The sequence below is a fragment of the Somniosus microcephalus genome, chromosome 1, assembly GCF_052327205.1.
Source record: "Somniosus microcephalus isolate GS21.2 chromosome 1, FLI_Smic_1.0, whole genome shotgun sequence".
In the NCBI taxonomy this organism is placed as follows: domain Eukaryota; kingdom Metazoa; phylum Chordata; class Chondrichthyes; order Squaliformes; family Somniosidae; genus Somniosus; species Somniosus microcephalus.
In genome coordinates this window covers 85,545,230-85,572,757 of record NC_140987.1, presented here as the reverse complement: position 1 = coordinate 85,572,757, position 27,528 = coordinate 85,545,230, and the positions used below count along the sequence as shown (strand labels likewise).

General features: G+C 44.3%; 1 protein-coding gene across 2 annotated transcripts in view; it reads right to left on the bottom strand.

Annotated features, from left to right (window-relative positions):
* focad (focadhesin) overlaps nt 1-27,528 on the bottom strand; it is a 308,585-nt gene that overhangs the window by 141,386 nt on the left and 139,671 nt on the right. For both annotated transcript variants that reach the window (XM_085984003.1, XM_085984000.1), the window contains exons 19-20: nt 16,122-16,263; nt 10,580-10,768 (exon numbers count right to left, since the gene is read on the bottom strand). In XM_085984003.1, the coding sequence (XP_085840129.1) occupies nt 10,580-10,768; nt 16,122-16,263 (331 nt within the window). The remainder of the gene's footprint in view (nt 1-10,579; nt 10,769-16,121; nt 16,264-27,528) is intronic.

Genomic DNA, 27,528 nt, shown 5'->3' with positions numbered 1-27,528 from the left:
AAACCACAAAAAAAATGCAGAAACACGTTAAATGGGTGATCAGAGGGGCAGAGAGTGACCTGGAAAGAGGCAGAGTAGCTAAAGCTAAGGATTGCAGTAAGAAAAATCCTTTCAGCAAGAGGGAAGTCCGAGAAATGGTGAAAACCATGAAAGATGCAAATAGACTTGACACTGAGGATGAGCATAAAATAGAAAATGTTGTGAATAGTTTGAGGAAACAATCATTCAGAAGAGAAGACATGAGCAACTTGTCCTCTCCAGCCAATGATATCCCGAGTAAAATTAATGACTTCATTATAAATGAGATGGAAGTCATAAATAGGTTAATTGGGCTCAAAACAACTAAGTCCCCAGGGATGGATGGTGTTTATCCCAATGTGATAATAGACTCTGTCATTGCCTCACAAATCTGCTCCCCAATCATTGAGGGAGTCACTGGACACCAGAAAATTGTAAGCAGATTGATGTGGTGCTCATATTCAAAAGTAGTGACAAAACAGATACAGGCAACTACAGACATATTAGTCTTGCTTCCATTCCTTGTGAAATAACAGAATTGATTATCAGGAGTAAAACTTGAGGATCATCTGTACAACAATAACCTAGTTAACAGCCATCAGCATGGATTCAGAAGGGAAAAGTCCTGTCTGACCAAACTCTTCAACTTCTTTGAGAAAGTGATAACCCAGGTGGTCTGTGGAAGGCCCTATGGTGTGATGTATTTTGACTTCCTAAAAGTTTTTGATAAGGTTCCACAGAAAAGGTAATTAATTCAACTCGAAGCTGGAGAGATTTATGGTAAACCCAGCGAATGGATAAGAAACTGGCTGAAGGGTAGGAAACAATGAGTACTCATTAGAGGAGTCAGGTCAGAGTGGGAAGAAGTGGGGTGCCTTGGGCTCTGTGCTAGAACCACTACTCTTTTTCTAATTTATATAAATGACCTGGATTCGATGCAAAGTAGTCACTTTTGCAGAGGTTAACAAACCAGGAAGGGCAGTGGAATTGGAGAAAGCGGGTCAGAAATTACAGAATGAATTGGACTAAATATGTAAGTAGCAATTGAAATTTAATGCAGACAAGTGCTACACATAGGTCTGAGTTATAAGGAAAGATGGGAGAAACTTGGGGGGAGAAATTCGGTATCGCCCTGTTTGGGGCGCAATTATCGGCCGGGCACAAAGTTTAGCGCCTGCCGCTAATTATCGCCTCCGACTGCAAACTTGACTTTTATCGCCCCTGGAGGTGATTGGAGCGCTAAATCAGGCGCTACACACCTCTCTTAAGGTGCTAACGCCGAGGAGCCAGGCGCTACCTCAGAGCGCTGGCGAAGCTCATGTGATGTCAGTCAGCAATGGAACACAGACACACTGGTGCCGGCCAGCTCTTAAAGGGGAGGGTCGATCTTTCTCTCCATCCACACCCTGCTCATTGCAGCCTTGAATCCCAGCCTGGAGAGACCTGCACATCAAATCTGCTGGAAAGAACAATGGGGAGGCCCAGGGAAAGAGCTCAAAGCAGGGACAGGATACTGAATTTGGATGATCAGCCATGATCGCATTGAATGGCGCAGCAGGCTCGAGGGGCCGAATGGCCTACTCCTGCTCCTATCTTCTATGTTTCTATGTTTAAATGGCTTACCCCTTATCCTTAGACTGTGACCCCTGGTTCTGGACTCCCCGGCCATCGGGAACATCATTCCTGCATCTAGTCTGTCTAGTCCTATTAGAATTTTATAAGTTTCAATGAGATCCCCTCTCATTCTTCTAAACTCCAGCGAATATAAGCCCTATCGACCCAATCTCTCCTCATACGTCATTCCTGCCATCCCAGGTATCAGTCTGGTGAATCTTCGCTGCACTCCCTCCATGGCAAGAACATCCTTCCTCAGATAAGGTGACCAAAACTACACACAATACTCAAGGTGTGGTCTCACCAAGGCCCTGTACAACTGCAGCAAGACATCCTTGTTCCTGTACTCGAATCCTCGCGCTATGAAGGCCAACATATCATTTGCCTTCTTAACCGACTGCTGCACCTGCATGCTTACCTTCAGCGACTGGTGCACAAGGACACCCAGGTCTCGTTGCACTTCCCCTTCTCCCAATCTATTGCCATTCAGATAATAATCTGCCTTCCTGTTTTTGCCACCAAAGTGGATAACCTCGCATTTATCCACATTATACTGCATCTGCCATGCATCTGCCCAATCACCCAACCTGTCCAAATCATAATGGAGTTTCTCTGTATCCTCCTCACAAACACACACGTCCACACAGCTTTGTGTTGTCTGCAAGCTTAGAGATATTACATCTAGTCCCCTCATCTAGATCATTAATATATATTGCGAATAGCTGGGATCCTAGCACCAATCCTGGTGGTACCTCACTAGTCACTGCCTGCCACTCGGAAAAAGACCCGCTTATTCCAACTCTTTGCTTCCTGTCTGCCAACCAGTTCTCTATCCAAGTTAGCACCTTACCCCCAATCCCATGTGCTTTAACTTTGCACACTAATCTCTTATGCGCGACCTTATCGAAAGCCTTCTGAAAATCCAAATACACCACATCCACTGGTTCTCCCTTATCTATTCTACCAGTTACATCATCAAAAAATTCCAGTAGATTAGTCAAGCACGATTTACCTTTTGTGAATCCATGTTGACTTTGTCCGATCCTGTCACTGTTTTCCAAGTGCTCTGCTATTACATCTTTTATAATGGACTCTAGCATTTTCCCCCACTACCAATGTCATGCTTACCGGTACCTATAGTTCCCCATTTTCTCTCTACCACCTTTATTATATAGTGAGGTTACATTAGCTACCCTCCAATCCATGGGAACAGTGCCAGAGTCTATCGAATTTTGGAAGATGACCAGCAATGCATCTACTATTTCTAGGGCCACTTCCTTAAGCACCCTAGGATGTAGATTATCAGGCCCTGGGGATTTAACGGCCTTCAATCCCGTCAATTTCCCTAACACCATTTCCCTCCAAATACTGATTTCATTCAATTCCTCCCTCTCATTAGACCCTATGTTCCCTGACATCTCTGGGAGGTTATTTGTGTCCTCCTTTGTGAAGACAGAACCAAAGTATGTATTTAATTCTCATTAAACTTATCTCTTCCCATCTCGACCCTATTTTTTCTCCCCTTGTCCAGTCTCTTCCCACCTACATTCGTGACTCTTCCGACGCCCTCCGTCACTTTAACAGTTTCCAGTTTCCTGGCCCCAATCGTCTCCTTTTCACTATGGACGTCCAATCCCTCTACACCTCCATCCCCCACCAGGACGGCCTTCGGGCGCTCCGTTTCTTCCTTGAACAGAGGCCCAACCAGTCCCCATCCACCACCACCCTCCTCCGCCTGGCTGAACTTGTTCTCACATTGAACAACTTCTACTTTGACTCCACTCACTTCCTCCAAATTAAAGGTGTTGCTATGGGAACCCACATGGGCCCTAGCTATGCCTGCCTGTTCATGGGATATGTGGAACATTCTTTGTTCCAGTCCTACTCAGGTCCCCTCCCTCACCTCTTTTTCCGGTACATCGATGACTGTATTGGTGCAGTTTCCTGCTCTCGACCTGAACTAGATAAGTTCATTCACTTTACTTCCAAATTCCACCCTTCCCTCACCTTCACATGGTCCATCTCCGACTCTTCCCTTCCCTTCCTTGACTTCTCCGTCTCCATTTCTGGCGATCGGCTTTCAAGTAACATCCACTACAAGCCCACCGACTCCCACAGCTACCTGGACTACACTTCCTCCCACCCCGCTTCCTGTAAGGACTCTATTCCATTCTCCCAGTTTCTCCGTCTCCGCCGCGTCTGTTCTGACGATGCCACCTTCCATAGCAGCGCTTCCGACATGTCTTCCTTTTTCCTCAACCGAGGATTCCCCTCTACTGTGGTTGACACTGCCCTTGACCGTGTCCGTTCTATTTCCCACACTTCTGCTCTCACCCCTGCCCCTCCCTCCCAGAACCATGATAGGGTTCCCCTTGTCCTCACCTTTCACCCCACCAGCCTCCACATTCAACGGATCATCCTCCGCCATTTCCGCCACCTCCAACGTGATCCCACCACCAAACACATCTTCCCCTCACCTCCCCTTTCAGCATTCCGAAGGGACCACTCCCTCCGCGGCACCCTGGTCCACTCCTCAATCACCCCCAACAGCCCTTCTCCTTCACCTGGCACCTTCCCGTGCAAGCGCAGGAGATGCAACACATGCCCTTTTACCTCCACCCTTCCCACTGTCCGGGGCCCCAAACACCCCTTCCAGGTGAAACAGCGATTTACTTGTAGTTCTTGCAATTTAATATACTGTATTCGCTGCTCACGATGCGGTCTCCTCTACATTGGGGAGACCAAACGCAGATTGGGCGACCACTTTGCGGAACACCTCCGTTCAGTCTGTAAGGGTGACCCTGAGCTTCCGGTCGCCTGTCACTTTAATTCTCCACTTCATTCCCACTCTGCTCTCTCTGTCCTCGGCCTAATACATTGTTCTAATGAAGCTCAACGTAAGCTTGAGGAACAGCACCTCATCTTTCGATTGAGCACTTTACAGCCTGCCGGACTCAACATGGAGTTCAACAATTTTAGATAATAATCCCTGCCCCCATTTTTCATGCAGTATGATTTTGCCATTCCCATTTGCAACATTTTCACAGCATGTTCTTTCAATTCCTTCCTCCCCTCCTAAACCCCTCGCCCCCCCCCACCCCCCGTCTCTGCACCTGCTTAAAATCTGTTACATTTCCAGCTTTTTCCAGTTCTGATGAAGGGTCCCAGACCTGAAGCGTTAACCCTGTTTCTCTCTCCACGGATGCTGCCTGGCCTGCTGAGTATTTCCAGCATTTTCTGTTGTTATGTATTTAATTGGTCAGCCATTTCTTTGTTCCCCATTATACATTCCCCTGGTTCTGACTGCAAGAGACCTACGCTTGACTTCACCAATCTTTTTCTCTTCACATATCTTTAGAAGCTTTTAGTCAGTTTTTATGTTCCCTGCAAGCTTACTCTCATACTTTATTTCCCCCCTCTTAATTAATCCCTTTGTCCTCCTTTGTTGAATCCTAAACTGCTCCCAATCCTCAGGATTATTGCTTTTTCTGGCCAATTTATATGTCCTCTCCTTGGAACTTATGCTATCCCTAATTTCCCGTTAGCCACGGTTGCGCCACCTTTTTTGTTTTATTTTTATGCCAGACAGGGATGAACAAATTCTGTAGTTCATCCATGCGATCTTTAAATGTTTGCCATTGCCCATTCACCATCAACCCTTTAAGTAACGTTCCCCAATCCATCCTACCCAACTCATGCCTCATACCATCGTAGTTTCCTTTATTTAAATTCAGGACCCTAGACTCTGAGTCAACTACTTCACTCTCCATCTTAATGAAGAATTATATCATATTATGATCGCTCCGACCCAAGGGGCCTCGCACAACAAGATTGCTAATCACTCCTTTCTCATTACATAATACCCAGTCTAAGATGGCCTGATCTCTAGTTGGTTCCTCAACATATTGATCTAGGAATTCCTCCTCCACAGTATTGTTACTAATTTGGTTAGCCCAATCGATATGTAGATTAAAGTCACCCATGATAACTGCTGTGCCCTTATTGCACGCGTTTCTAATTTCCCATTTAATGCCATCCCCAACCTCAGCATTACTGTTTGGGGATCTGTATACAACTCCCACTAACGTTTGTTGCCCCTTCACATTTCTCAGCTCTACCCATACAGATTCCACATCATCAGAGCTAATATCCTTCCTTACGATTGTGATAATCTCCTCTTTAACCAGCAATGCTACCTCACCTCCTTTTCCTTTTTGCCTGTCCTTCCTGAATATTGAATGTTGAATTCCCAGCCTTGGTCATCCTGGAGCCATGTCTCCGTAATCCCAATTACAGGAAACTTTCTGGTATCCGGCACTGACGGGACCGATCTGGTGCCGTTAGATCAAAACTGCCGTATAAACCAGCGGCAATGTTAAAACATACAGAGCTTTTCAGCTCCGTGTGAATCAACAAACCCTGTTGCTTAGCAACAGCTTCAAAACAGTCGGCTGCAGCTGCAAGCGTCTCTAGCTGAAGCTGTTGCTTAGCTACAGACCTTGCAGAGCCTGACTGGGGGAAAAAAAAGCAACGAGAAGTAAAAAAACTTATAGAAAACGGCTCCTGAATTTTGCCGGTAGATAGAGCTTTCCGGACTTTTAACCTCTGGTTAAACGAAAGTTTCCTGTATATCATATCCGTTTACATCTATTTGCCCAGCTAATTCATCCACCTTATTATGAATGCTGCTCGCATTAAGACACAAAGCCTTCAGGCTTGTTTTTTTTTAACACTCTTAGTCCTTTTAGAATTATTATTTACTGTGGCCCTGTTTGATTTACACCCTTGATTCTCTGCCTTCCACTTTTGCTTTTCTCCTTCCTGTCTTTTGCTTCTATCCTTGCTTCCCTTTCCTTTGTTTCCCTGCACAGGTTCCCAACCCCCTGCCATTTTAGTTTAAACCCTCCCCAACAGCACTAGCAAACACTCCCTCTGGGACATTGGTCCCGGTCCTGCCCAGGTGCAAACCCGTCCAGTTTGTACTGGTCCCACCTCCCCCAGAACCGGTTCCAATGTCCCAGGGGTATTTTATTTCATAATTCCTATTTGCCTCCTGATTTTTTTTTTACACTTTTCCCCTAACCTCTTCGTATTCCCTTTTGTCATCCTCTCTTTTATTGTGTACTTAGTGTATTGCCTTTTTTTTTTTTAATTTCAATTTTTTTTTAATTCATTGATGGGATGTGGGCGTCGCTGGCTGGCTAGGCCTGCATTTAGTGCCCATCCCTAATTGCCCTTGAGAAGATGGTAGTGAGCCGCCTTCTTGAACCGCTGCAGTCGTACACCCACAATGCTGTTAGGAAGGGAGTTCCAGGATTTTGGCCCAGCGACAGTGAAGGAACGGCGATACAGGTCCAAGTCAGGATGGTGTGTGGCTTGGAGGGGAACTTGTAGGTGGTGATGTTCTCATGCGTCTGCTGCCCTTGTCCTTCTAAGTGGTCGAGGTCACGGGTTTGGAAGGTGCTGTTGAAGGAGCTTTGGCGAGTTGCTGCAGTGCATCTTGTAGATGGTACACACTGCAGCCACAGTGCGCCGGTGGTGGAGGGAGTGAATGTTTAAGGTGGTGGATGGGGTGCCAATCAAGCGGGCTGCTTTATCCTGAATGGTGTTGAGCTTCTTGAGTGTTGTTGGAGCTGCACTCATCCAGGCAAGTGGAGAGTATTCCATCACACTCCTGACTTGTGCCTTGTAGATGGTGGAAAGGCTTTGGGGAGTCAGGAGGTGAGACACTCGCCGCAGAATTCCCAGCCTCTGGCCTGCTCTTGTAGCCACAGTATTTATATGGCTGGTCCAGTTCAGTTTCTGATCAATGGTAACCCCCAGGATGTTGATAGTAGGGGATTCAGCGATGGTAATGCCATTGAATGTCAAGGGGAGATGGTTAGAGTCTCGCTTGTTGGAGATGGTCATTGCCTGGCATTTGTGTGGTGCGAATGTTACTTGCCACTTGTCAGCCCAAGTCTGAATGTTGTCCAGGTCTTGCTGCATATGGACACGGACTACGTCAGTATCTGACGAGTCTCGAATGGTGCTGAACAGTGTGCAATCATCAGCGAACATCCCCACTTCTGACTTTATGATGGAGGGAAGGTCATTGATGAAACAGCTGAAGATGGTTGGGCCTAGGACACTGCCCTGAGGAACTCCTGCAGTGATGTTATGTGATTGAGATGAATGACCTCCAACAACCACAGCCAACTTCCTTTGTGCTAGGTATGATTCCAACCAATGGAGAGTTTTCCCCTTGATTCCCATTGACTTCAGTTTTGCTAGGGCTCCTTGATGCCACACTCGATCAAATGCTGCCTTGATGTCAAGGGCAGTCACTCTCACCTCACCTCTTGAGTTCAGCTCTTTTGTCCATGTTTGGACCAAGGCTGTAATGAGGTCAGGAGCTGAGTGGCCCTGGCGGAACCCAAACTGGGCGTCAGTTAGCAGGTTATTGCTGAGTAAGTGCCACTTGATAGCACTGTCAACGACACCTTCCATCACTTTGCTGATGATTGAGAGTAGACTGATGGGACGGTAATTGGCTGGGTCGGATTTGTCCTGCTTTTTGTAGACAGGACATGCTTGGGCAATTTTCCACATTGCCGGGTAGATGCCAGTATTGCAGCTGTGCTGGAACAGCTTGGCTAGGGGCGCAGCTAGTTCTGGAGCACAAGTCTTCAGTACTATTGCCAGAATGTTGTCAGGGCCCATATTTTACCCATATCTCTTTATTCATCCATGGTGTTTCATTATTGGCCAGTTTATTCTTGTTTTCTAGCAGAATATACTTCTCCTGAATATTTCCCACTGTTGTTCTAGCTCTTTGTTTGTCAATCTTTTTTTCCAGTTTACATTCCCTAGTTCTATCCTCACCCCCCCTTAAATCTATTACTTTGGTCTTTGTCTTGCTTATGTCTCCCTCAATCATTATATTAAACTTATTATGTTCTGATCGCTAATACCTAAATGCTCCCCTGCACTTACTTCTCTTATCTGTTCTGGTTCATTTCCTATGACTAGATCCTTTCTTGTTGGGCTTCTTACGTACTGGGTAAGAAAGGAGTCCTGTACACACTGTAAAAACTCCATTCCCTTTTCCCCTTTCACTACCTCCCCTTGCCAGTTTATTTGGGGGTAGTTGAAATCTCCCATGATTGTTATTCTATGTCTTTTACCCATAGATTTGCCTATATATTTCTCCCTCCTCTTCCCTTCCACTGTTTGGTGGTCTGCAGTATTAGCATGATTGATCCCTTCTTATCCTTTATCTGAATTCATATGGATTCTGTTTCTACCTTAATGTTAGTTATGTCCTTTTCCCCCCTGCTCTTAATGGAACTCACTTTGATGTATACCCTGCTCTTCATCTTGCAAAATGTTGTTAATGTATAATATTTGTGGCTTGTCTCAATGGTATAACCCACTTCCTGCTGGGGTTAAGTGGCGGAAGCCAACCTCGATCCGCACCAGATCTGGAGAGTGGGCACAATTACATCAGATTTGGCATTTTGGCCACTCAACAGAAATAGATATCAGATGGCACATCACTGGTGGACAAACCTGAAGGGTGGACCAATTTATAATCAATGCTAGAAAAATTTGTGTGGGATCTAAAGCCTGCTCACCAATGTACAAATTAAAACAAAATTTGGCTTGATCATTGTGTCCTTATGGGAATGTCCTTGAGAATTCTCCCTGCTAACAACTGAATTTCTATCTGACTTGAGTGTTCATGTGAATTGAAGAAATTATGCATTGGCATTCTTGCCAGTAATGCATTCCAGTGAATGAGTCAGCTGGACATCGTCCTTGATAGACACCAACGTGTACAAGAATCATATGATTCAATTACTGGGAAGAATCTATGGTATTCAACTCATATTTTAAAACCTGGATGTAACATTGTCTCGTGGCCTTGGAGTCAGTCAAGCCGATCAGGGTAAGTTGAATTGAGCCAATGCTACAAGTGAGGTAGATGAGACAGTGAAACTGTAAAGAAACACAGAGAAACTTGAGAAACTTGAAGGAAACTCAAAGCATGAGTTTGCAAATTCTTGTAGATTCTCTGTACATGAACAAAACTGTAGGAAAAGATACTGTCAATTGTTTTAAACACAAAAAAATGTGATTTGCAATCTTTTTCTGGTATGGGACACAAATGAGAGGTCTACTGACAATAGCAGAAAAACAACTAAATGCACTTCGCAGCAAAGTAGGGCAAGATTACCAAAAAGCACAGGTCACAAATTTCTTAAAAGGATAGTGTTTCCAGATGGTTTTGTCCTGTAGAATGGTGGCAATATCTTATGTGTGTGGAAGCTGAACAAATGAAAATTCTCTTTATACAATATATACAGTATATATTTAAAAATACATTAAACAAGCTAAACATAATGCGAAGGACTATTAAGAAATATAGGTCTATTAAAACTACGGAGGGGCTTTAATGATCTCAGTAGTCGTGTTTTCATCTTTAGTACAAGGTGGGATTTAGGTTAAATGTGGGCTGTAACATCCACCCAAAATTGAAGGTGAACAATTTCCACATTTCAAAAATGCAACCATATGTTACAAGGCTGTAATACAAAACGAAGATTACACAATTCGACTAAAACAAAATGCAAAAATACATGTCAAATATCCCATATAGTCATCAGAATCCCTGAGGTATGAAGTGTATTTTTTCAGACCTTCCTTCTCCTCCTTCCCGCCCATACTTTTGGGTATATTGGTGACTTTTGCAGTAGGAATAGTGGGGAGGGGAGGGATAGAAGCAGCTTTATCTACTTTTAGAGCGCAACTTCTTATCAGTTGTAGTTATTATTAGATTACATGGATATATGTAAAATGGCGATGCAGTGATTAAACTTGTTTGATTTGTGAAACTTCTGGGAATATAGATAAGGTGACAAGACCACGCAAATGCTTTGTCAAAAAGACTGATCACTAGATTTACCTGCCAGGCCAGATTTCAGGCCAGGTTGTTTGTTCTTCTCGTACGTCTTGAGCATGAAGTTGGGAATCCCTGCTACAGTCTTTCCTTGGTCAGAGCGTACAGTTCCACCTCGGAGTGCTGAATAATACACTCCACGGGGCATCGCAGTTAATTCTTGGATCACAAGGGATGACAAAAACTCTTCAAAAGCTGCAAGAAAAGGTCAAAGAACTACTACTTCTGGCTGTCATGAAGGACAAAATTAGTAACTGCAAGTTCAAATTTAAATAGCATGGTCAAGACAATCACTCCCATGTGTTATCTTGACTTTGAGTTCACCTCTGCCTAAACTTTTGTTCAGGAAGCTCCCAGTAAGCGATGTCAGATGCTCCATTGAAGAGACAAATGTTTTTAAATCTTTACTCCTCTGGTGATTAATTACTATGTTGCCCACATTGGCCTCAGGACAAACAACTGGTATTAGACACAGAGAAGAACGACTGCATTCTGCCTTTTAGAGCAGCCAGGAAGCGATTTAGTCGCACACTTTATTCAAAATTAAAACAAACTAATTTATGATCTAGACTTAGGAACATAATTTCAGATCTAAAGGATGTCATCAATATACATTTTGGAATTGTGCTTACAATGATCAAAATCAGAAAAGTAATTCCTTGCATTGTATTGCTGCCAGATTATTTTGTAAAGAAAAGCACATAAACCAAGCACATGACAAAAAATGGCAGGTTTATTGGTGTAAATCAGCCAAACCATTTATTTGCTGTAAACTTTGCTTATGGTCACAATAATTGGCATTTGATCAAAATATGTATTTAATAAAAAGGCAATTTACACTAGATGTTACCACGGAATTTAAAAAAAGAAAAGACTGAAATGTGGATCCTGTAACCAAGTAGTGTATTAGGAAAGGAGAATCCCAAATGAAAGTTCAAAGGCATTTCTTTAGTAATAGGTCCAAATTCACACTAACTGAGGACAGTCTGCAAGTTTCAAAGATGATACACAATCTTGGGTTTCTCACAGCCAAACAACCTCACGTGCAGTAAAACAGAAGAGGACTGATTCAACCTAATACATTAAATCTACCATTCCCCATAGGAACATAGGAATAGGAATAGGCCATTCAGCCTCTCAAGCCTGCTCCGCCATTCAATAAGATCATGGCTGATCTGTGACCTAACTCCATATATCCACCTATGCCCCATATCCCTTAATAACTTTGGCTAACAAAAATCTATCAATCTCAGATTTAAAATTAACAATTGACCTAGCATCAACTGTCAAATGCCTTTTGGAAATCCATGTACGCAACGTCAACCGTATTGCCCTCATCAACCCTCTCTGTTACCTCATCAAAAAACTCAAATCAAGTTGGTTAAACACAATTTGTCTTTAACAAATCCGTGCTGGCTTTCCTTAATTATTCCACACTTGTCCAAGTGATTGTTAATTTTGTCCCTGATTATTGTCTATGGCAGCATCTTCTTCCTTGGTGAAGATATATGCAAAGTACTCATTTAGCACCTCAGCCATACCCTCTGCCTCCATGCGTAGGTCTCCTTTTTGGTCCCTAATCGGCCCCACCCCACCTCTTACTACCTGTTTACTATTTATATGCCTATAGAAGACTTTTGGATTGCCTTGTATGTTAGCTGCCATTCTATTCTCCCAAAACAAGTGCTCTACTCGGAGCTCCAGCATGGCAAGAGAGCCCCAGGTGGGCAGAAGAAACGCTTCAAGGACACCCTCAAAGCCTCCTTGAAAAAGTGTAACATCCCCACCGACATCTGGGAATCCCTGGCCCAAGACCGCACAAAGTGGAGGAGAAGCATCCGGGAAGGCGCCAAACTCCTCGAGTCTCTGGGAGCAAGCGGAAGCCAAGCGCAGGCAGCGCAAGGAGCGCACGTCAACCCAAGCACCCCACCCACCCGCCCCTTCAACCACCGTCTGCCCCACCTGTGACAGAGACTGTAGGTCCCGCATTGGACTAATCAGCCACATGCGAGCTCATTTTTAATGTGGAAGCAAGTCATCCTCGGTTCCGAGGGACTGCCTAAGAAGAAGTAGTATTCTCATACCCTCTCTTTGCCCCGCTTATTTTCTTTTTCGCTTCTCCTCTGAACTTTCTATATTTAGCCTGATTCTTAGATGTATTCTCGACCTGACATCGGTTATACATGCTCTTTTTGTTTCATCTTACTCTCTAGCTCTTTTGTCATCCAGTGAGCTCTGACTTTAGTTGCCCTGCCTTTCCCCCTAGTGGGAATGTACCTCGACTGTACCCGAACTATTTCCTCTTTAAAGGCAGCCCACTGTTCCATTACAATTTTGGCTGCCAATCTTCGATTCCAATTTACCCGGGCCAGATCCGTTCTCATCCCACTGAAATTGGCCTTCCTCCAATTAAGTATTTTCACTCTAGATTGCTCTTTGTCCTTTTCCATAGCTAATCTAAACCTTATAATACTATGATCACTGTTCCCTAAATGTTCCCCTACTGACACTTGCTCCACTTGACCTACCTCACTCCCCAGAACCAGGTCCAGCAGTGCCTCCTTTCTTGTTGGGCCGGAAACGTACTGATCAAGAAAGTTCTCCTGAAAACACTTCAGAAATTCTTCCCCCTCTCTGCCCTTTACACTATTTCTATCCCAGTCTATATTAGGATAGTTGAAGTCCCCCATTATCACTACTCTATAGTTCTTGTATCTCTTTGTAATTTCTCTGCAAATTTGCTCCTCCATATTTTTCCCACTAGTTGGTTGCCTATAGAATACACCTAGTAGTGTAATGGCACCTCTATTATTTCTTAACTCTAGCCATATAGATTCTGTCCTTGACCCCTCCAGGACATCCTCCCTCTCCAGCACTGTAACATTCCCCATAACCAATACTGCCACACCACCTCCTATCTATCTTTCCTGAACGCCTTATATCCAGGAATATTTAATACCCAATCCTGCCCTTTTTTGGGCCAGGTCTCCGTTTTTGCCACGATATCATATTCCCATGTGGCTATTTGCGTCTGCAGCTCACCAACCTTGTTTACTATGGTTCGTGTGTTCACATATATACACTGTAAACCATCCAGTGTTCTCTCTTAGTCTGACCCCACCTAATACCTTATTATTTCTTAATTTAGTGCTATCCGTCTCTCCCAATCCTTTGTGCCCTTTATTTCTCATTTCTAATGCTACATCCTGGTGCCCATCCCCCTGCCAACTTAGTTTAAACCTCCCCGCAAGGATATTGGTACTGGCTCTGTTGAGATGCAACCCGTCCGGCCTGTACAGGTCCCACCTCCCCTAGAGCCGGCCCCAATGTCCCAGGAATCTGAAGCCCTCCCTCTTGCACCATCTCTCCAGCCACGCAATGATGGGAATCAACTGCCATCTTTCAACATCGCTTACTAATGAAGTCTTTTGAATTTGGAGTCTCCTTAACTGATACACCAGCAGTTTTCTGCATTCTCAGTACATATTTGACAAACATTAAAAAAAATCAAAAGTGCGACTGTCAAGTACAGTGAAGCCGATTTAAGTGAATACTAATAACTGAATAGCAGTTAAGTGAATTAAATCTCAGCGCAAACCCTTTTCTTACGACTCCACAGTTTATTTCAATGAACTAGACAGCCTGGTTAAGTGAATCACATTATCATCTGTTGCTTTGTCCTGCCTGATGTTTCCAATCTAATGTTGACACAATCACTTAGATTAAATTGGAATGGTGGTATCAGCATACTTAGGCAAACTTCTGCTTTGATGTAATCTTAGCTGTTTGCTTAGCAATGATATTTTACTGGCAAAGGGTTCAAAGGACATTCAGGGGAAGGTAGCAACACATCATAAGGATTCCTCTGGGCCCATCTTTTGTTTCTTTACTTGTCCCATTACCGCCCCCTTTTGCCTTGCACCATCATCACTTTTGGCATTTAATCACTCTTGCCTTCGTCCCTGTCACAGACCTTCCCCTGTGTCCTTTCCTCCCCAAGTCGCCAGCCCCATCCCACACCCTTCCCCTTCCCCCCGCCATCCCGCGTTTTTCCTGGCTCTGCGTTTGCTTAAAAGCCGTTACATCTTTTAACTTCTTCCGGTTCAGATGCAAAATCATCAACCTGAAACATTCGGCTGAAAATTCAGTAGCCTTAGCGCCTCATTTGAGGCGCTAGAGGGCCTTGCGCCGGAGTTATGGCCAGTAGTGAAATTCCCTGGGGCCCTAAATCGGCGTTGCTCCGGTAGCGCTGCGCCGGCACCGATGACGTCATCGGTGTGCGCAGCGTCCCGGTTGCCGTGGTAACCCGCCCGAACTCCGAAATTGAGTTGCGGCCGCCTCGCCCGTGGCAGCCGCAACCAGCGTTTTGTCAGAGGTGCCTTACTGCAGTTAGCGCCGGTGCATTAAAGGCCCCGCGGCGGCCGGCCGCTTTCCCGCCGGCCGCCTGCCCGCAGCTCCCTCCCCGGACTTCTCTCCCACCCCACCCCCCCCCCCCGGAACAGATGCAAGCCCGGCACTTGTCCGAGGTGCCGGGCTCATTTTTAAGCAGATTTGCGCGGGCCGCGGCCGGGTGCAGGCAGCTCCTCCTTAACGGAAGGAGGAGGCCTGCACTTCCCCAGCCTGCCGCACCGCATCGGGTGCCGCAGCGCCGGAATTGCGGCGCGAAATGGCAGTTAGCGCCCTTTTCCAGGCGCTAAGACCCTTCAGTAGCGCCGGCAGCCGTTTGGGCACGGCGCCACTGAATTTTTGGCACGCGCAGGGGACTTAGCGCCGGCACTAATTTCCGGCGCTAAAGCCCTGGCTAAGCCAAAACCCAATTTCTAGGCCATTAACTCTGTTTCTGTCTGCACAGATGCTGTCTGACCTGCTGTGTTTTCTCCACATGTTTCTGTTTTCATAACACATCATAAGGGTTCAGTGGCAGACAGCATGACATCAGGAGGGCTGGTAAAATATTTCTATAAAATTGCTTAAGTGAATAGTCCAGATACTTGAATACATTTAGTCAGCATAGGGACTGTTCACTTGGAGGTTCCTCAGTATGGCGCTGTTCAGACTGCCCTTTCCTATATCGCCTGTGGCTAACTTCAATTATTAGTGCACTACCATAACCTCGCACCACGTTTATCAACTCTGAGCCTCGCTGTTCAAAAGAGGTCTGGCTGATTATAACATAACATGTATTTTTGGGGGGCTGTGCGAAGGGAGTTAATATCCAAATTACCAGGTTCTCTTTTTTCAAGGCTAGTCAATCTTCCAAACACACATTGCCTTCAGAAAAGTGAAAATTTAATGGCTGATTTTTCTAACTGCTGCTCTCAATGTTTTTGGAGAAATTCAACAGCAACAGTGTAGACTGTGGCATGGAGAGATCCCTAGGGATTAGTGGTATTTCATGAGTTATTAGTGGTGATATTCCAAAGTTTTGAAGCTCATCGCCTAGAATCAATGCTTTAAACCTGATTTTTTTTAAACATTGTTCTTCAACTACAGGTCAATGTTGCCGCTTAATTTTTGAGATAAAATAGTTACCAGCCTCAGTACATACCAGAGAACACAGGAAGAGAGGTTATTAAAAGCAGCTTCATGTAAGATGCACCTGGGACTGAAAGATCTTCTTCCTTCTCATCTTCTTCTGCATTCATTTCCATCTCATCATCTTCAGAATCATTTTTTCTTTCTGGCCTTACCTATGTAGAAAATACAACATTAGCTCACCATCGACTTTTAACTCATTTTCAAACTATAATTTGATTATATACACAAGTATATATTTCCAATGTTCTATATAGCAACTTGACCAGAAATTGTCCCATGATTACTCATTGTCATCTTTGATCACCACAGGTCGCCCAGGCGATGGAAGAAAGAAGGGTTCCAATTAAAAATAAAAATATAAAGATGATGCTTAAAGAACACAAGAGCCCCTCTAATACCTAAACAGTTGTTTCTGGAGCTGTCCTGCATTCACTGCCTTGCCTCAGAGACTGGTATTTCTAGGGTACATGCTGAAAGTATTTCTAGGGTACATGCTGAAAATACCTTTTAAAGAAGTTAGGCCTAACTTTTCAGCCATCTTAAAGGTGGGATCAGTTCAAGAAGATGCTTTGATCGCTGGCCTTCAAACCTTAGATTACCATTTGGAGACAACGATGGAAACTGGCTTCTGAGAGATTTGGAGTGACATCTCTCAGGGTCTGCAGGTTCTAACTTATATCATCAGGACTGTCCTCCCACCAATCAGTAGACTCAATCTAATGCGCCTGGTGAGAATAGTGGTGCGTTCGGGTCGAACACCTGATTTACACCCCACCTGATTTTACATACACTGACTTCAATGAAGCTGAAATGAAGGGCGGGGTGTAATTCATGTGCTGACCTGAACGCGCCCTATTCTCGCTGGGCACGTTAGGCTAAAATTGGGGCTTCAAATCCAGCACCTACATAAGTGGTGTGGCTAGAATTTGTCTTATGATGCCATCATCTCTCCTGATGACAGCTCTTGGGACTTTCCTGGCCAGTCCCCTCAGATGCCATACATGCAGGTATCAGAATACAGGGCCAGGCTGCCTACAATGGTGATATAGCCTACTAAGAAGAGTCCTTCCAGGACTGAGACAAGGGCCACCTCAGTCCCAAAAGACTCATGGTACCACAAAACGAGGAACACCCAGCCCTCAGGTCACACCTTGGCACAGCACCAGGATAGGTTAAAGGACAACGGAGAGTGGCATCTGGGGTAGGTATGATGATATAAAAGAAACAACGTGTGCATGCACACAGTAAAACCACTTTCTGATATGAAGTGCATTGTACTGAAGTAAGCCTGTTCTTTGTTTGACTTCTGTGTTTGATACGATGTTTGGAGGTCAGCTTACAAGACACACAGTTCCTTCTACACCTCCTTAGTGAAATCTTGCCTCCTTCAGCAGATACTTTCTGACACATTCTCGAGGGAGCGGCGTGATTTGTATACTCTGGTGGAAGGGTACCTCTTAGTTGGTTTAATGTCGTTTTATCCTGCGCGCCCCTCTCATTTCCTTTTCCCCCTGCTCCTGTTCGACTTCCACCATCTTGTTTAAACGGCACTTAATCATCCGGAATTCTTTAATAACCGGCAAAATAGATAACCGGTAATCTTGCCGAATCCATCCATTTTTCATTTTTCCGAGTCCGAGTTTCCCGCGGTGGCCGAGTTAGTCCGTGGTTTTTTTTGTGTTAAAAATTGCCTAACTCTCTGTTATCCAGAATTTTTCATCAACCGGCACCATCCCAGTCCTGTAGGTGCCGGATACGAAAGAGTTTACTGTATATGGGAGTGGCCACAGTGAACTCGATGGTAAGGGCTCCATGACAGAAGGGTGGGAAAGAAAAAGATTTCCTTGCTGAAAGACAGCTTGCAGAATCCGTTCTTAGCAGCACAGACGAGGGGGAAAAAATTCTGTGAACTCGACTACTTCCTGGCTTGACAAGTCATGTGGGTAACTGGTCCGTCTTTCCTACAGGCTTAAGTCAATTCTGTTATAAGTGATGGAATTTCTGGGACAGCAGCTCTGTCCTTCATTAAGTGACCATGTGGGATTATCGTGAAAACCCAACTGGTTCACTAATGTCCTTAAGCAAAGAAAACCTGTCATCCTGACCCGGTCTGACCTATATGTGACTCCAGTCCCACACTAATGCGGTTGACTTTTGACTGCCCTCTGAAATGGCAGCGCGAGACACTCAGTTGCATCAAACCCCTTGCGGTTTAAGAATTTCCACCACCACCTTCTCAGGGCAACTGGGGTTGGGCAATAAATCACAAACCAAAATAACACATCCCAAGAATTTTTTTTTTTTTAATCTTGCCTTTTGTACACATGTACCACTTTGGGCCCAATCACATCTTCTGTCAACAGCTGATTCTACCGGAATTTAGTTTGTATTTTAGAACAGGTGTAACTCTGGTATATCCAACTCACACCCCAAATTCCGAACCCCTACACTTGAACTGCACCACATTTGCCCCAGAAAAATCATGGTATTTCAGGTCCCTAATTTCCAACAATATAAAATATGTCTTTCCTGCACAGAGTGGGAAGTCAGGCTGTCAACAAGTGACATGTGTCCTGGATCAGAAGGAAGAAACTACTTTATGGTAAAAGTGTGAAAAGGCAGGAACTTTAAATCCAGACAAAGTGGAGTAGAAGAAAACCACCATCTGTGCTTTAAACTAGAGCTGATAATTTGGAAAATCAAAAATAAACAAGAGCAATAAATGATCAAATTCCTTCAAGTCCTTAGCAATGTTCCCGTTATTTCTTTTTGGGTGCGCGGCTTATTCAAAATACCACGCATGCGCGGTTTTTCTTTGAAAAGCCGGCTGCGCGGGAGGTCCAGAGAGCTGCGCAGCCGCACATTGGTCCTCAGCCTATTTTACCTGTGCAACCTCCTCCAGGGTTACATCCCCTTCTGTGTCTTACAGTCCTTTTAAGTATACTCCATTGCCTTTGCTCCATTATTAGCACTACAGCAATCAGCTGCTTCATCCCTATTCTCTAGAATGCCCTCTCTAAAACCCTTCGCCTCTCTACTGCTCTTCCCACTTCTACAAGCCTTCTGAAATCCCCAACTTTGATCACATTTTCGGTTAACCCTTCCACAATGACTCACTCTCTGTTCCTTTTTTTAAACTTTTCTCTCTGTAACGTGCCTTGAGTCATTTTTCTATGTTAAAGGTGACAAATTGTTGTTGTTCTTACTGGATACATGCAGGACATCAAGGATGCCCATCGTGAACAGCATCCAAAGCTGGAGACAACATCTGAATTAGTAAGCTTATTAATGCTCCAAATAACTTTAACATTTTGTTCTGAACAAATCCAGTTCAAAAATCCATTGGAACTATGAGTGTATTAATAGCCTGTGGTTTAAATTGTTGTCTTCAATACCACCAAAGATAAAAGTGCAATATGGCCTATAAAATCATTTACTAAAAAGTATAGTCAAACTCCAATAATGAACTTGCAGTTATACACTTGGCTGTAAATGAGCACAGCAGTTTAAGTAAAAAACTACACCTATGCTTTCATCCTTCAGTCATTCAATGTAGAACATACACAGAGAATGAAGGAATGACTAAAGGAAAGTCTCAATGGGTGGCTCATGTTTATCATTTTGCAGGTGCCTGGTAGCAGGTCACCTGTCTATCTTATTAGCCAGGGAGTTGAGTGAAGGGGTTGGAAGAACTAAAGAGCTGAAAAAAAAGCTAAAATGGGACAAGAACAAAATGGCCAAAAATGTAGCAGGTATCATGAAGCAAAGTGACTGGACACAGTTTGACAACGTGGTTTTTCTTATTTCTGGGGTATTTTCCTGTGTTAGGTAATATTAGATAAACCCACCTTCTCAACATGCAGACCTTTTTTGCTAACATTAGAAAACAAAGAAAAATATATCCCTTTATCCTGATTCCAAGTAAGCGAGCGTGCAATTTGTTATTTTAAAGCTAAAGTTTGTACATCAATCTTGATGTGTGTTTTGGTAACTTTCAAATCTAAAGGCCATAAAACACTAAAAAATATGCTGCAGCATTTTATTCTACCTTTACTTGCACGTCTTAATTTGATTAACCAGCAGTTCAATAATCTGGCAGTTAAGGTACAATTAGCTCACAGACAACTATCATGATTTTTATATTTTAATAGATTCAGAGTCTTGCTCTGATAAGAGGTCTCCTTTTTGTGAGCTACTTTTATCATTTATTCACATGAAAACAATTTGAACAATGAGGTCCACAAGTCTGATTACAGCACAAATTCTTAAGTTTCATTGATTGTTTAGAATAGCTCCAATGCAATTAATCAATTTCCTACCACTGAGATGCCTTTCATTTATCAGCCAAATTTTGTTTTGCTTTTTCAGACCTTTGAAGGAATCTAATGATCCTGAAAGTTTACAAGGAAGTCCATAATCTTGTATCAGTTGAAACAAAAGTTATCACTTCTGAAAAAAACTATTTCTCAACTACATGATACAGAAGCAACTTCTTTCATTGCTGCTTTCAAGAATTACAATGGCCTTGTGAAGGTATCAGAAGCCAAACCAGCATCTTCCATCATTCTCAGCATTCATCAAATAACAAATCATTGTAATGGAGCATGGACAGTCTCTGTTTTACAAACAGTCACCACAGTGATAATAATCTTGTTTAAATACGTCAAAAGGCTATGCACTTGATCTCTAAGTTACTAAGGTTCCCTCAGTTTAAGTGTTCATACAGTTGCCAAGCATATTGGTGTGCTAGCGCACTGTTCAGCAGAGCAGTAGGATGCTAGTTTATGTCTGTGTGATTACCTCCCATCATGATCATTATAATCTTGGCAGTCCCACCTCTGGCTAACAAACAGAAAAATCAGGGAATAAGAAAGAAAAATCAGTAGCCAAGTTGCTACTAGCCAGTTCGAGAGCTTAGGTGTCCTAAGGGGTGTAATAAAGTAGAGTAGGAATTATAAATAGCAAGCCAAAATTAAAATGGGAGCTTTGCACCGAATCACTCAACGGATGAAATGCAGTCACATGTGAGAAATGTTTTTTGGTTCTTGCTCTTCAGATTACATACAACCTGAACCTAAGGATGAAAAACTTCCTATTTAAAATAAAACATCCAGTGATACTCTAAAGCAATCTGTAAACATTCTAAATCATATTCTACTGACTGGTTTCTAATAACTTACAAAATGCAATACCGGGCCGTACTAAAAAAATGTTCACTCTAGTGCTGGTTAAAAGTGTAAACTAAAAACTGGCAATTTCAAGTGAGAAAATGGGCAGCTGATAACACTAGTTCCCCCCACCCCCCTTAAGGTATTTACATTCAGATTACAGGACCTTTGCAAGAGTATTAAGGGTTATGGAACCAAGGCAGGTAGATGGAGTTAAGATATAGATCAGCCGTGATCTAACTGAATGGCGGAACAGGCTCGAGGGGCTGAATGGCCTACTCCTGTTCCTATGTTCCAGGGTTCTGAAGATGCATTAGGCTACGTTCCTGTTGGTATTCCTGTAAATTTTCTGCGCTTCCTAGCAAGCACTAGAGTCAGTTTTGAGAGGCATTTTTCCTCATTACGATCATCTCCAACTAGCCTTTTATATCATCCTAGCCTGGAAATTAGTGTTGGCAATATTAGCAGGTGAAAGCATAAAATATTTTTATGATATTCCCTCATCCATTCTTTAACTGAGACATTAATCCATTTATTTTAAATGAGCTTCTGTAAAAACAACAGGAAAATGTTATATTAATTTGATTGCTAATATTTCCAATAATCATTTCTTTTGCACTAAAAGCCTAAATAAATGACGTCAAGTGCAGTAATGCCTGAAACTAAAACACTTTGACATCTCTATAACCGAGTTAATTACAATGATCTGAAAAAGTGGGGCACTAATGTGGTTCCAGTAAATGAACTGTCTGCATGAACAGTACATGCTCATTAAGGGGCAGAATACAAAAAAAATTACAGTTCTGCAACAAATTATTAACACTCATCATCATGCAGCTAGTTAAGCACCAAAAATTTAGCGTGCTCTCAAAACAGATCCATCCTTTCACTCTTAATAACAGTATTGAAGGCACATAGGAGTGCTGATACAGGAAACTCTCTTTTAACCGGCACCTTAAAAAAAATAACCGGAAATCTCTGTTAACCAGCAAAATTCAGGAGTAGGTTCAGGTAAGTTTTACTTCATATTAGTGGCAGTTCCTGGATCTGCGGCTGTGTAACTGGGGTTCGTGCACTTGTTGCTAAGCAACAGGGATGCTTGGTCTGTGGCTGGAGTTCCTGCACCTGTTGCTAAGCAACAGGGAAGCCTGGATTTGTTGCTGTGTACGGAGCTCTCGTACCTTTTAAACTATACCTCTCTGTAATCCGGACTTTTTGATAAACCGGCACCACGCCGGTCCCATTGGTGCTGGATAATAAAGAGTTTCCTGTACATAGATAACTAAACATTTGTTCCTGGGATGTGGACGTCGCTGGCAAAGCCAGCGTTTTATTACCCATCCCTAATTGCCCTTGAAAAGGTGGTGGTGAGCAGCCTTCTTGAACCGCTGCAGTACGTGTGGTGAAGGTGCTGTTAGAGAGGGAGTTCCAGGATTTTGACCCAGCGACTGTGAAGGAACGACAATATATTTCCAAGTCAGGATGGTGTGTGACTTGGAGAGGAACTGGGAGGTGATGGTGTTCCCATGCGCCTGCTGCCCTTGTCCTTCTAGGTGGAAGAGGTCGCGGGTTTGGGAGGTGCCGTCGAAGAAGCCATGGCGAGTTGCTGCAGTGCATCTTGTACATGGTACACACTGCAGCCACGGTATGCCAATGGTGGAGGGAGTGAATGTTTAAGGTGGTGGATGGGGTGCCAATCAAGCGGGCTGTTTTGACCTGGATGGTGTCGAGCTTCTTGAGTGTTGTTGGAGCTGCACTCATCCAAGCAAGTGGAGAGTATTCCATCACACACCTGACTTTTGCCTTGTAGACGGTGGAAAGGCTTTGGGGAGTCAGGTGGTGAGACACTTGCCACAGAATACCCAGCCTCTGACCTGCTCTTGTAGCCACAGTATTCATGCAGCTGGTCCAGTTAAGTTTCTGAACAATGGTGACCCCCCAAGATGTTGATGTTGGGGGATTCGGCGATGGTAATGCCATTGAATGTCAAGGGGTGGTGGTTAGACGCTCTCTTGTTGGAGATAGCCATTGCCTGGTACTAGTGTGGTGCGAATGTTACTTGTCACTTATCAGCCCAAGCCTGAATGTTGTCCAGGTCTTGTTGCTGGACTGCTTCATTATCTGAGGAGTTGCGAATGGCACTGAACACTGTGCAGTCATCAGCGAACATCCCCACTTCTAATCTTACGATGGAGGGAAGGTCATTGATGAAGCAGCTGAAGATGGTTGGGCCTAGGATACTGCCCTGAGGAACTCCTGCAGCGATGACCTGGGGCTGAGATGATTGACCTCCCAACAACCACAACCATCTTCCTTTGTGCTAGATATGACTCCAGCTAGTGGAGAGTGCTTCCCCTAATTCCCATTGACTTCAATTTTACTAGGGCTCCTTGATGCCACACTCGGTCAAATGCTGCCTTGATGTCAAGGGCAGTCACTCTCAGCTCACCTCTGGAAATCAGCTCTTTTGTCCATGTTTGGACCAAGGCTGTAATGAGGTCTGGAGCTGAGTGGTCCTGGCGGAACCCAAACTGAGCATCAGTGAGCACGTTATTGGTGAGTAAGTGCTGCTTGATAGCACTGTTGACAACACCTTCCATCACTTTGCTGATGACTGAGAGTAGGCTGATGGGGCGGTATTTGGCCAGATTGAATTTGTCCTGTTTTTTGTGGACAGGACATACCTGGGCAGTTTTCCACATCATCAGGTAGATGCCAGTCTTGTAGCTGTACTGGAACAGCTTAACAGCTTGGCTAGAGGCGCGGCTAGTCCTGGAGCACAAGTCTTCTGCACGGCAGCTGGGATATTGTCAGGTCGCATAGCCTTTGCTGTATCCAGTGCGCTCTTGGTATCACATGAAATCAAATTGGCTGAAGGCTGGCTTCTGTGATGGTGGGGAGCCCAGGAGGAGGCAGAGGTGGATCATCCACTCGGCACTTCTGGCTGAAGATGGTTACAAATGTTTCATCCTTGTCTTTTGCACTCGTATGTTGGGCTCCACCATCATTGAGGATGGGGATGTTTATGGAGCCTCCTCCTCCCGTCAGTTGTTTAATGGTCCAGCTCCATTCACAACTGGATGTGGCAGGACTGCAGAGCTTTGATCTGATCCATTGGTTGTGGGATCGCTTCGGTCTGTTTATAGCATGCTGCTTTCATTGTTTAGCATGCATGTAGTCCTGTGTTGCAGCTTCCCTAGGTTGACACCTCATTTTTAGGTACGCTTGGTGCTACTCCTGGCATGTTCTTCTACACCCTTCATTGAACCACAGTTGGTCGCCTGGCTTGATGGTAATGGTAGAGTGAGGGATATGCGGGCTATGCGGTTACAGATTGTGGTGGAATACAAATCTGCTGCTGCTGATGGCCCACAGCAACTCATGGATGCCCATGTTTTGAGCTGCTAGATCTGTTCTGAATCTATCCCATTTAGCATGATGGTAGTGCCACACAACATGAGGGAGAGTGTCCTCAGTGTGAAGATGGGACTTCATCTCCACAAGTGACGCGGGCAAGAGGAAGCAGCTGATTGGGTGAGTTCGGCCAGGTGAGTATTGCTACTACTCTATAGTTTGACAGTTAAAGTTCATAGTTTATAAAGTTTAGAAGGTCTTAATTTTTGTGGTTATAATTTCTAAGGTCTCTGTTGAGTAGCGGAGAGTGCTAGTAAACAAGGGCCCTTGAGTATATCATTTAATTGTAGTGTAATTGGTGGTATTGATTTGATTTAATTTAATTTGAATTAAGTAAAGGGTAAGTGATCACAGCAGAGCTCGGCCCCGTGGCATGCTCCTCCTGCACTATGTGGGAAATCAGGGACACTTCCTGTGTCCCTGACGACCATGGGTGCGGGAAGTGTATCCAGCTGCAGCTACTGGCAGACCGCATTGCGGCGCTGGAGCTGCGAATGGATACATGCTGGAGGATCCGCGATGCTGAGGACATTGTGGATAGCACATTTAATGAGTTGGTCACACCGCAGGTAAAGGCTGCACAGGCAGGAAGGGAATGGGTGACCGCCAGGCAGAGTAGTAGGCGCAGGCAGGTAGTGCAGGGGTCCCCTGTGGCCATCCCCCTCTCAAACAGATATACCGCTTTGGATATTGTTGGGGGAGATGGCTTATCGGGGGAAGGCAGCAGCAGCCAACTTCCTGGCACCATGGGTGGCCCTGCTGCACAGGACAGGTGGAAGAAGAGCAGGAGAGCTATAGTGATAGGGGATTCTATTGTAAGGGGAATAGATAGGCGTTTCTGCGGCCGCAAACGAGACTCCAGGATGCTTTGTTGCCTCCCTGGTGCAAGGGTCAAGGATGTCTCGGGGCGGCTGCAGGGCATTCTGGAGGGGGAAGGCTAACAGCCAGTTGTCATGGTGCATATAGGTAAAAAATGGGATGAGGTCCTAAAAGCTGAATATAGGGAGTTAGGAGGTAAATTAAAAAGTAGAACCTCAAAGGTAGTAATCGCAGGATTGCTACCAGTGCCACGTGCTAGTCAGAGTAGTCAGAAATAGAAGGATATTTCAGATGAATAGTGGTTAGAGGAATGGTGCAAGGGGGAGGGATTCAAATTCCTGGGACATTGGAACCGGTTCTGGGGGAGGGGGGACCAGTACAAACTAGACGGTTTGCACCTGGGCAGGACTGGGACTGATGTCCTAGGGGGAGTGTTTGCTAGTGCTGTTGGGGAGGGTTTAAACTAAAATGGCAGGGGGTTGGGAACCTGTGCAGGGAGACAGAGGAATGGAGAGCAAGGATAGAAACAAAAGACAGGAAGGAGAAAAGCAAAAGTGGAAGGCAGAGAAATCAAGGGTGTAAATCAAACAGGGCTACAGTAAATAATAATTCTAAAAGGACTAAGAGTTAAAAAAGACAAGCCTGAAGGCTTTGTGTCTTAATGCGAGGAGCATTCGTAATAAGGTGGATGAATTAGCTGCGCAAATAGATGTAAATGGATCTGATATAATTGGGATTACGGAGACAATGCTCCAGGGTGACCAAGACTGGGAATGCAACATCCAGGGGTATTCAATATTCAGGAAGGACAGGAAAAAAGAAAAAGGAGGTGGGGTAGCATTGCTGGTTAAAGAGATTAACACAATAGTAAGGAAGGATATTAGCTCTGATGACGTGGAATCTGTATGGGCAGAGCTGAGAAATACCATGGGGCAGAAAACGTTAGTGGGAGTTGTATACAGACCTCCAAACAGTAATGCTGAGGTTGGGGATGGCATTAAACAGGAAATTAGAGACGTGTGCAATAAGGGCACAGCAGTTATCATGGGTGACTTTAATCTACATATAGATTGGGCTAACCAAATTAGTAACAATACTGTGGAGGATGGTTTCCTGGACCAATATGTCGAGGAACCAACTAGAGATCAGGCCATCTTAGACTGGGTATTATGTAATGAGAAAGGATTAATTAGCAATCTTGTTGTGCGAGGCCCCTTGGGGAGGAGCGATCATAATATAGAATTCTTCATTAAGATGGAGAGTGAAGTAGTTGACTCAGAGACTAGGGTCCTGAATTTAAATAAAGGAAACTACGATGGTATGCGGCACAAGTTGGCTAGGATGGATTGGGGAACGTTACTTAAAGGGTTGACGGTGGATATGCAATGGCAAACATTTAAAGATCGCATGGATGAACTACAGAATTTGTTCATCCCCGTTTGGCATAAAAATAAAACAAAATAGGTGACTCAACCGTGGCTAACAAGGGAAATTAGGGATAGCATAAGATCCAAGGAGAGGACATATAAAAGCAGCAAACCTGAGGATTGGGAGCAGTTTAGGATTCAGCAAAGGAGGACAAAGGGATTAATTAAGAGGGGGAAAATAGAGTATGAGAGTAAGCTTGCAGGGAACATAAAAACTGACTGTCAAAGCTTTGTAAATATGTGAAGAGAAAAAGATTGGTGAAGTCAAGCGTAGGTCTCTTGTAGTCAGAATCGGGGGAATTTATAATGGGGAACAAAGAAATGGCAGATCAATTAAATACATACTTTGGTTCTGTCTTCACAAAGGAGGACACAAATAACCTCCCAGAGATGTCGGGGAACATAGGGTCCAATAAGAGGGAGGAATTGAATGAAACCAGTATTTGTAGGGAAATGGTGTTAGGGAAATTGATGGGATTGAAGGCCGATAAATCCCCAGGGCCTGATAATCTACATCCTAGCGTACTTAAGGAAGTGGCCCTAGAAATAGTAGATGAGAGGGGATCTCATTAAAACTTATAAAATTCTA